The 11,550-nt window shown below is 42.8% G+C and overlaps 1 protein-coding gene across 1 annotated transcript; it reads right to left on the reverse strand.

Annotated features, from left to right (window-relative positions):
- Window positions 1-1,796: 1,796 nt before the first annotated feature.
- Window positions 1,797-10,310, reverse strand: gprin3 (GPRIN family member 3). The gene is made up of 2 exons (XM_035417139.1): window positions 9,561-10,310; window positions 1,797-6,101 (listed from the first exon to the last, which is right to left on the reverse strand). The coding sequence occupies exon 2, from the start codon at window positions 6,008-6,010 to the stop codon at window positions 3,179-3,181; it is 2,832 nt and encodes a 943-aa protein (XP_035273030.1). The 5' UTR covers window positions 6,011-6,101; window positions 9,561-10,310; the 3' UTR covers window positions 1,797-3,178.
- Window positions 10,311-11,550: the final 1,240 nt, after the last annotated feature.

An 11,550-nucleotide genomic window follows, 5' to 3' on the forward strand; every position in this document is an offset into this window, starting at 1 on the left:
TGCTATGACTAATAGTACTGCTAACACTACTAATACTAATAGTGATCATAATAAAAACAATAACAACAATAACAGTAATAATAATTATACTGGATTAAAAGCAAATGCTTTGATAGTGATGTGGGTTGAAATATTAAAGGACAGTTTTTATTCTGTGGCAAGATTCTCCAGTGAGGACATTGTGTTATTTCCTTTGTAAATTATAAAATATTTAATATTTAATTCATTAAAAGCTACACTTGTTGTATGCGAAGCAGTACTTAGCATTGTGTACGTTTGAAACATTTTCATTCAATATTTGATAATATTTTCAAAATATGCTTGAAGGGGTGAGTCACAGAAAATTGGGGAGGCTCAGAAAACAAGCTTAGAAAGATCTGGAACCTTCATATGTGAAGCTGAACAGTTGAATTTATGGACTAACCGGCTTCTCAATTACATATTAATCTCCAAAGACATATTCATTCCATTACAATACAATCACTCAGCAAACGCATAGAAGAGCCACGAGCTCACTAGTATGCACACATTCCACCGTTCTGTTCAACCAGAGGCAGCATATTACTATCTATTCACGATAGAGGGAGGAGATAAGAACAGGCATTGAGGTTATCTGTCCTTAAAATATGTATTATTACCCCCTATAAATGTCCGATACTGTGAATTTATCTCTAATATCAACTTGCTTCGCAATTCTTTTGTGAATGTGGCTAATTGTAAAGCTTTGAAGAAGTAACACCTGCAGTAAGCAATATAACTCAAGTCATGCGGCCTCCTGCTATTAGTGCCCATGTGACTGCTGGCTCTCTACCGCACGCATGAGTTTGTTTTCTTCCTCTTCCACCCAGCGGATCTAGTTTATGAGTCCCTCGGTCCACACCGCTGCTAAATGACTATAATGTAATGGTAATGAAATCACAGAAGGCTACGTCGAGTGCCGTCTGTGTACGATTGCTTTTGATGTTGCTGCTTTGTGTTAGCACCCATTTATGTTCATGTCCCTATTCGTCAAATTTACCCTCAGTGTACATTTTGCAGTTTTGATTTTATATTATATTTTAATATACCCTCCTTCCTCACTCAAGTTGTATGTAAAGGTCTTCAAGCATGAAAAATGATAAATAAGTCCTCCTGCCCGTAACTGTAGTCAGTGTTTCCAGTAAAACCGAACTTGCACAAAGATCCCAGACTATCCATAGTGGGAAGAGAGGATGTAGACAAACAAATCTCTTGTGCAAATGTCACTGAAGCCAGCATATTGATCGGCTGTAATAAAGGACTTGGCTGAGATGGCTTCACTGGAGATTTCTATAAAACTCTTATTCACATTCTGTCAGATAAATTATTGCATCATCAGTGCTGAACTTCAGTCTGCAAGGTTTTGTGACAGACTTTTATTTTGCATATTATAAGCACATGGGGTCACCCCCAAACAGTAGAAATAATAAAGCGAATAATAATAAAGATACTTAGACTCCTCTTATACATACACACATGCACAGACTGTCACATGGAGTATGATCCTCTTGTACACACATACACACATGCACACTCACACAGAGCACACTCCTCTTATACACACACACTGATACAGAGCATGCTCCTCTTGTACACACACACACATTGTCTAACAAAAATAATTAATACAAACCCACATTCTCAAGCAGCACCTTCCTGCTGGCATTTTGTAATCCTGTTCCCATGTGAATTTCCTTCTTTTTTTAACCACCGTTCCCCACAGGCTACAGGCCTCTCAGACTTTGAGTTTACTGTTAAACTTATTTATACGCATTTCATCCGTGGGAGAAAAGCAGGAGAAACATATTCATTTATTATGCAGAATGGGAAAAACACTCAACATCAGACACTCTCTGAAGGAGAAAAAAAAGAATGGATTTTCTGATTGTCAGTATTATCAATTATTAATCAAAAACTATTTTTCCCATCAAGTTATAGTTTACCGCCTTTAATGTCTGTGCAGTCTGTGGCAAGTAATGAGAACATAACAGGCTGACAAACAAATTGTTAACAGTCATTTTAAATTTAGAGGACTTTTATTGGACATTCTAGATTTCACATCTGACAGAATGCCCCCCCAACCTGTGGCTGGGGTTATACTTATTTGTCAGTATTAAAAATCAAACAATGCAGAAAAGAATTTCCTTACCCTAATATAAAAGTAACAGGACACTGATATTAACTGAAGCATCATTACACACAGGCTTGATTTGGGACTGATATAGAGTCCAGCAGAGCTGATAGGTTACCCAGACAAATATTCTTAATATCTTTTTTTTCAACTAAGAAAATATTATGAATTTGCTGAAATACAGGGTGCTAGATAAATCCTCATAAACATTTAATAAATAGTTAGACTTGGTTAAAAACCAACATGTATAATATTTAATTGCACAAAAAAGGACATATTGAAAGGTACCTGCAATTATGCATTCACATAATTAGCCATTTTCAAACACTACAGCGACAGCAGACACATGCATTTTACTACATATTATTGTCATTTCGTTTTCAATAATACTAAACTTTATGCTCCTTGTTTTCCCTCTGACTGGCCTCCCTGTTCATAGGGCCACTCGCTGGCCTCTCTTCAGGGTCACTGGTACATCTTTTACAGTGTAAAGAGAAGAAACATGCCCATGACCAACTTCAACACCTGGTGTAGGAACCACATCCAGAGGTACACATTTATGCCAAATCTGCCACCACCTGGGTTTAACTTCACACGCTCATTACTAGGTATTACAGGTCGTTTAGTCACAGGTCACATTAGAGTCCACCTACCAATCGGAATCAGAGTTTTACTTTAGAGAATTATTTTAGAGATGGTTAAACAGTAGCTACCAATCGCAAGTTTCTGTTATACTGACATTACCAATTACTTGAAAAGTTAAACAGCACCCCATGAGAAAGAAACGTCTAAGAACTAGTAGAAGAAGACAAAGAAGACCCACTGCAGGTCAAAGGTCATAACCTGCATGCATGAGCATACCTGTTTCACAAATGTATATTGGGTGTTCTGCATAAACTGATGTTTAGTATGAAGCTCGTAGTGATTTTGAAAAGTGATTGTAAAAAAAACAGGTTCTGTATCCTGGCTTAGCAACTTTGAGTAGAGAGTAGAGCAGAGAGGGCCATGCTGGTAGAGCCAGAGACAGAGTCACTCCAACACAGAGGACGGGGGAGGGCGGGCGCAGCACTTGGGCCTTCTGACGTTCTTCATCATGGACCGGAACACGTTCTGCTGCCTCCGCTTGGTCCTCTTCCCCGCGGGCGACGCAGGCACCCCGGACCTCCTGCGCTCCACCTGAGCCTTGATCAGCCTCTCCTGCTCCTTGATTTTGCTCTGCAGGTGGTTCTGGATGGCGAAGCCCAGGGACTCGGGGTCCGCCGACGCCCCGTACACCTCCCACGTCATGCCCTGCTCGTCCCACACCACGTCGTGCACGCTCTTGGTCTTGCCCTTTTCACCACTGCCGGTCTGCGACTGCTTCTTCCCTTCTTTCGGGTTGGGCTCCTTCTTTTTCCCCCTCTCTTCACTCTTACCCGATTTGCAGACGCGTCCATCTGCTTTCTGGGGCGCGTGCCGTTTAGGGTCTTGGTTTGGCCTGCCCGCTGCCTGTTTTACCGCCACTGGAGGATTCGCTTCCACCTCGCCTTTCTCCGTCACCCCGGTAGGAGCACCTGGCAAAAGGCCGTCTACCTGCGAAGGGGAGGGTCTAGCAGCGGGGGACCCGACCGAGCGAGTGGGAAGGGCCGCCACGTCCGCAGAGGCCTGGCACACATCATTGGACGCTGCGTTTCCAGGGAAACGCCCTCTCTCACCCCGCTGCCTGCCGGTTCCACTCTCAGTGCCTGATTTGCGCTGACACGTCGAGCCGGGCCCCGGCGGCTCTTTATCACAGGGGCCGGTGTTAGATGTCACGTTTGATTGGCCGCAGGGCTCGATATTAATCTGATAAACGGGTTGTAAAAGTGGAAGCCACTTTTGGGCCGTGTCTGCAGGCTCTTTGGGCGCGCTTCCCTGTCCCCTTCCATCTGGTTTTAGTGCAGGGTCTGAATTGTGATTTACGCCGGCAGTTTGACTGTTACACTGGCCGGCTTTCAGTCTGGCTTGCCCTGGGAGGTGGTCACAGATCTGCTTGCTGGTGAGGTGAGAGGATTCGCCGTGGATCTGTGTGGAGAGGACAGTTTGGCTGCAGACGTCGCTAAGAATACCGCTTTGGCTAGACCAGCCGTCGTCCATGGTGATCTGGTAGACGGTTGCAGACCTGCTACTCCTCTGGCAAGTGACGGTCAGCCTTTCCTGCCCCTCCGTCGCCCTGCCGTTGAGCTTGAGCGGTCCTCCCTGTGACGACAGGCCAGGGCTGGTCCCGACGGATCGGCTGCTGACGCTGGCGACCGCCTGAACCCCGGCATCGTGGCGGCTGCGTTCGGACGTCGAGCGATGCTCCGTGCTGACGGTCATGGTCGCGGCTTCCTTGTACCGTGAACCGCACTCTCGTTGGGCTTTGTGGTCTTCCCCCGCTGTGGTGTCCGGGGTTTGAGAAGCTCCGCCTACTGTTGAGACCATGCCTGCTTCGCTGAGCGGCCCACCAGGTGAGGGGCTTCGAGGCAAAACAGACAGGTGATTACGCGAGGTGCTCTCGGAGTCTCCAACTTCCTTCTTCAGAGGGCTCGGACCTTTGTGTGCTGGATCAGGCCTTGCGCTGCTTGCCGACATGGCCTTACTCTCTTCTGCTTCTGGGGACTTAGGTTTCGCATTTTTCTCCTGCTGCAGGTTTTCCAAGATTGATCCGGTGGCTTCCCTCTCAGAGGTCTGTGGCCGGCTCCCTGTCTGAACTGGACTGCTGGGTAAGACGGAAGGTAGGCTTGCGGTAGACTCTTTGTAATCCTTTGATTGTGCTGCTAGTGAGGTATCCTCGCGCGAGGTTCGAACATCAGCGATTTTCTCTTGCTTGGTTGTCGGTACCAGAGGAGATGTGTGCGTTGGATGAAAAGCCTGGTCTGACCTCTGTATCACATTTGACTTATAGCGAGGTGGTTGTGAATATTCAGGTGCACCCTTTGCAGAAATCTCTCTCGATTGTACCAACACCTCCGTGGAACTCTGCACATTGCCTCTGGCATCATTTGATTGTAAATTCGATGTAAGTGCCGACACTGACAGGCTGGTCTTACGAATGTCCTCCTTCTCAGCTGCAGGTAACACTCTCACAGTAGCACTGCTGTCCTTGTGGTTTTCTATGACATCACTCACACACCCACCTATCAGATCTCTGCCTGTTTCCAAATCCTTTCTGGATAAAAGCTCAGGTTTCGTATGATCAGCAGTAGAGGAAGTGAAAGTAGATTTCTCATTATCTCTAGTGGAGGAAGTGAAGGTGGATTTCTCACGATCTCTTGTAGAGGAAGTGAAGGTGGATTTCTCATGATCTCTAGTAGAGGAAATTATGTTGGAGGTCTTCTGGTCTCCTGCAGGGGACGTCAAGGTAGATAATTTATGATCTCTAGAGGAGGAAGTGATGGTAGATTTCCCATGACCTCCTGTAGAGGGAATTATGATGGATTTCCCATGATCTCCAGTAGAGGAAATTATGGTAGATTTCCCATGATCTCCAGGAGAGGATGTGAAGGTGGATTTCTTGTGATCTTCCGTAGAGGAGGTAAAGGTGGATTTCTCCTTAGCTATAGCAGAGGAAGTGGAAGTCGACTTCTCATGATCTCCAGTCGGGGAGGTCAAGGTGTTAGAAGCCCTCCTTTTATTTGGCTGACTGTTGTCTGAAGATTTTTTTATTACGCCATCATTTGTCTTCAAGGACAGGTTACCAGGCAGTTCTTCTGCCGCTGACACAGAGGCCAGTTTTGAGTCCAGGGTTGTCTTGTTATTCGCGCTGGAACATGAGTCCCGGCTTACAAAGGAGCCCACAGGCTCAGGCTGTGGGACCGTCTCAGCTGTGACAGTTCTTTTGGGCTCTGGAATAGTACCCATTTTTAATTGCCTTTCAATAAACCCAAAATAAGGGGACAAACCGTCAAACAGAGTTTCCTGTACATTAATGGAGTCCACAAATCATGCTTGCCTACAAAAGAAAAAAGAAAACATGTTTCAGCCCAACGATGGCAGTTCACAAAAGCACATACATGCAATAAATAATATTGCTACTCATAAATATATATATATATTTATATTTATATATATATATATATATATATATATATATATATATGCAACCTATCTACCTATGTTAAAAGACACAGTCATTGGTAATAATTGCCAGTCATTGGCAATAAGAAACTCTGTTCTGATTGCATCTTTATACTGGAATGCAACTGATGAACCAGCATGGCCTGAGCTCTGAGAAAACACTAACAGTAGCCAGCATTTTACCAATACTGAAACTAATTACACTTTTTTGAATCGTCATTTAAATGAATGCCGCTTTCAGTTCCCCTGGAAGGCACCAGATTCAATATAATAATTAACAGAATTCAACATCAACAGACCAACTATGTCCCAGACTGCCAGTAGAGGTTTTGGAAGCCTGCCATGTAAGCTGAGAATTTTCTTGTGTGTGTCAGTTATGCAGTTCATTCTTACTCCTCAAAGGAGCTGGCTTGCTCTGCATGCAGTCTTGGTGAATGTACATGCCTGAAGAATTATTTGATTGCATCCCTATTGAGTTTAACTTTTGATTTACACAATTTAAAACGAAAGCCTTTAAACAATGACATACCTTATTGGTAATATGCAATTGATCAATACATTAACTGGGCACCGGTCTCTGCAGTTCACACAGAATGATCACCGAATGGAATCACGCTGAACACAACACAGTATTTCTTTATAGGGTGTGTGTGTGTGTGTGATAGAGCAAACACTGTACTTCACGATGTGAAATTAACACGTCTAGCATCTCTCTGCCACGTGTGGTGTTGGTATCCAGACGTTAAGCCAGGACAGCCAGCCTCTGCGTAAGCTTAGGTATACCTGGGTTGCTCTTTAAATGTGACCCAATCCCAGGCCGTGCGACTGCACAGCTGAATGTGCACTAATGCAAATGGCCTATAAATGTCGAGCCCTCAGGATATACGAGGCCTGCGGCTCTGCAGCAGCGCCGCGATATCGAGCTGCGCTGTGAGAATTTAAGCTCTTTCACCAACTGTAAAACTGAGACCGCTCTCCCACACCGGGCACTGATATATTCTATAATGAAAGTGAAAGAGTAACTGCCAATGGACATCACCGTCCTGACAAATGAAAGCCATAAATTTTGAATTTTATTTGTCGGTGTGCCTGTCAATCATTCCATTTGAGGCGGGGCCTTGAGGTAATGGCCAGGTCCCGGGGGGGCGGGTAATAAAGGGGATGGACAGTCCATGGGGATGGGACATAGAGTGGATGGACACTTCCTGGGGGTGGGACATTAAAATGGCAGACTCTCCCTGGGGGTGGGACACATAGTCACTACAGTCCCGATATATATACCTGGCTGACTTACTGATCTGGCCCACATTTGAGAAGCCCTGATCTACAGAGCCTGTGATAACTATTGGCTGTCCCTGCAGACGGGGTCCAGGCTATGAAAATGACTGCATAAATAAAATGGCTGAATTCACACCACTTCCATTGTGGTTTGACCGCAGTCATGAATCTCTGCCACATAGCACAAGCTGAGCAGAAGTCATCCGGACAGCTCTGCTGAGAAATTCTACACAGAACCAAACGTAGCAACTCAACGGCAACTACATGCACAATTGCAAAATAAAACACACATCACAACACCATACTAATATCATTATAAATCTAAGAGAAAACTAAACAACTTGTGAATTACTTGATTGACCTTCAGGAGAATAGCCTACCAAGGATCACTCTACTAGGAGTTCAAATAGAAAAATATATGAAATAGAAAAATAAAGTAAAAATAATTTAACCTAAAAATGTTGTACATCTGTCAGACATAAGTGACTGTGGCCTTAGGAGTCCATGGAGATTTGCTTTGAATAGACGTGTTTCAAATATACATTAATGCCTTTTCTCAAAGGCAATATTACTCACACCTTCATCTCCTTCACTTTCAAAGCTGTGCAACAGTTTATAATTATTAACACCTGCACTTCCAACACCTATTCCACCCGAGCTCGTGCAGCAATCCAACAGTTTTGCAGTAGAATCTGCACATACCTGACACATACTTCACGAAATCTGCGCGTGCGTCAATACAGCCAGAAACAAGTCTGAGCTTCGGGTTTCTTCCCTCCGAAAATAAATGTGGTTTTTATCTTACTTCCGATGGCAAATTAAATCAGTGACGTAAAACGCTGTGCATTTAAAAAAATAAAAGGATACATTATCGATAAAATACATAAATAGCCCACGAAACACTTAAGACAGAGGAAAAGCTCATCATGTCCTTGTAAAATATAGTTTATGTATTGTGTTTCATTATGTTCTATTTGTTTACGCTGGTATGAGTCTTGTTTTGTCACAAAGAAAACTGAAGGTCTTTGGTAATGCACAACTACACACTTAAAAAAAAAACATCCATAGGCTAAACACAATGATTAACATGTCTTGTATAATAATGCCTCGATTGCAGGTTGAAATGTACAGTAATTGTTTAGTTTAAATAGACTATTGATCACTTATTTCATACACTGTGTGCTTCATATAGTACGTTGCATTTTCATATTCATGTTTTATGACTATATTAACACAACCAATATCAAATATTTTACCGGGTTATAAAAGGTTTATTTTTGCATAAATAATTAATTATGTTTTGTATATTGAAAAATAATAGAATTTATATAATATTTGCTTCAAATAACATAATCAAAACTAATAATAATAGAAAAACTCAACCTCTCGATATCACCTGATACACTGCATACCGGGGAACATAAAGACTATTGTGAGAATTGCAGTAATAGCCTTTTTTCCATAATTGCAATGCTGACGATTATGTTTCATTTCTAAGTAGGTTAATTCGGAGGCCTGAGCGAAGAAAAACAGCTGACAGTTCAGAAAATGGCAATGTCTCAATTTCTGGACATTGCATCTTAACGAATGTCTGCTAATAAATACGATATGTAACCTGCAATATCATTAAGGACAATTAAGATAAATCCAGCGAGGAACTGGCATGTAGGTTACACGTTCCCACAGGACAGACTACTGTTTACCGGGCAGAAGAGACCGTGCTTCCAAAGAGATAAAAAAAAACATTTCTGTTAATATTTCGGAAAATCTTACTGCAAGCTACACGGTAGCCTAGCATACTCTAATAAATAGGCTAGAGGGGTTCCAAAGACCGAACATAGGTTTTACTCTTTCCACGGACTGAACACCTCACCTGGGACTTAATCACCTCAATAAAATGTAATTTGATTACACTTGGTTCTGGGAGGAAGGTCCTGGTGCATGAATTATGAAAATATGTGATGGAATGTCAAGTGCGACATGCAAGTTTGGACAGACAATTGAAAAGCATAACAATGACACACAGAAACAGCGTTATTCGTATTGACCAACCCACCTTGCTAATCGTTAGCTTTCCAGCATACGGCATCAAAGGTGTATTTGACCTTGCGGACGATTTCACCACCATATTCTGGCAAAATCCATCAGATCACATTGAACTCAAATGAGAACGCCCGAATCGAGATTGCTTTTTTCCTTTCCTCTCATACGATTCTGAATTTATTTTGCGCTATTTAACCACGGCTGGTCCCCTCCGCCTGCTCCGCTGGGGTACTCGACTGAATATCAATGAAAACATTGGAGGTGCACGTCAGTGACACGAAACCGCGCCTTCAAGCAAAACAATTTCAGACTCCATATGCTGAGGGATGTAGCAAAGTATTAACCGGAGAGTTATCTTTGGGTTTATATTTCTTGTATTATGATTTAAACGAATACATCATAACGGACATGGCTATATTGATAACACTTCTGGATAAGTAGCCCACCAACGTGATCGGACGTGATCACAAAAATAAGACAGCCCGTTACCAAATCCTGCTGTAGCCGATGGGACGCGACCATCCATGGTCTCTCGCCCTGTGATGACATGATAATAGACACACTTAGACACTGTGCCTTAAAACATTAGTTTTTTTTCTTCCACGTCAGTGTTCACACGTTTACATTGTGGTTTTAGTTCATTTCTGACCATTGTTCGAAAAATGTATCCTCATTAAAAGACTGTACAGGAAATCTTAATATGACCATACTTCTTCTGGACTGCAGCCTACCTTTCACATAACTTCTCAAGTGAACACATGCTGCCTAGAACAAAATATGATACTGAAAATTGATACCGTTAGGATAACCAACACTGATTATAACCAAAATTATATAGGCTACAGTCAAACACGTACAGCTGAATCTAAACTATTTAGATCAGAGATCCCCTGGATTAAATAATTCAGTGGATCCTTGGTGTGATTCAGGGGCTTTTCACTGAGTAAATGGGCATCTTGTGTGTCAGATTGCAGCCGGCAAAGATGAGATATGGATATTCCATTTCAGCCGCTATTTAACAATGACCGATAACATATGTGGCCACTAGAGGGCAATGTAGGTCTTCCGCCGGTCCCGGCCCTGGTACCCACATCCGGACTACTGTAGTTCCCCAGTGTTCCCATCTGTGCCTCTCTAAACCCCTGCAGTTTATCCAGAATGCAACTGTCAGAGAATGTTCATAATCTTACCAACTATACTCATGTCACACCTTTCCTTACTTTTTTCGCTTCCTGTTCCAGCTTACATCAACATCAGCGCGTTGGTTCCTGTCTACAGGGCAGAGAAAGGATCCACCAATTTTGGGGGGCATGACTATGCCTTCCCAGTATGGTCACTCTTCCCAGTCACAATGCATGTCTGTACTGGCCCTGTTACTGCCCCCCATGATGTGCCTTTATAATTTAGAATAAATTCTATAGAATTAATCACATGTACAACCTCTGGAAACATAATATTGTTATACAAAACCTCTTTAGAGTTACACGAGGTGGATTCTCTTTCTTTGAGGAGTCCCATGTCCCAAATGCCCCACCGCTCTGAGTCAGTTCATCAGAAGCTTCTGTAATTGCCTAAAATATCCTTCATTGAACATAAAAACTGTATGGGCCAACTGAAAACATAAACTGACACTGAAATTACTTTTTTTAAACCCAAAAAGTACGAGTATAATTGTATATTGTGTGAAAACTTGCGTTTTCTGGTGTATTCTATCCATCCTTACTAAATGCAGTTAGCTTTAAAACGCGTTTCTCCTGTTGTTTAGTGTTTTTCTGTTTTCCTCAGCACCTCCCAGCTTCTCACAGTTGCATTTTCGCAATTTCTAATATGTTCGTCACTGCCTCCTATTTGGTCCTTAGGTCATTGCTAAGAACAAGAGAAATACAAAATGCAAACGTATTTCTGCGGCAACTGCACTTGTCTTTGCGAGAAAGCCCAGTTTCCATTGGCTGTCTTTTTGATCATTCATGTCAAACTGTGGACGTCTACGCCACGCCCACTAT

This window comes from Anguilla anguilla, chromosome 5 (genome assembly GCF_013347855.1).
Source record: "Anguilla anguilla isolate fAngAng1 chromosome 5, fAngAng1.pri, whole genome shotgun sequence".
Taxonomy (NCBI): Eukaryota; Metazoa; Chordata; class Actinopteri; order Anguilliformes; family Anguillidae; genus Anguilla; species Anguilla anguilla.

Excerpts from the sequence above, each read along its gene's own strand:
- gprin3 (XM_035417139.1), bottom strand. The coding sequence starts at position 6,010 with ATGGGTACTATTCCAGAGCCCAAAAGAACTGTCACAGCTGAGACGGTC.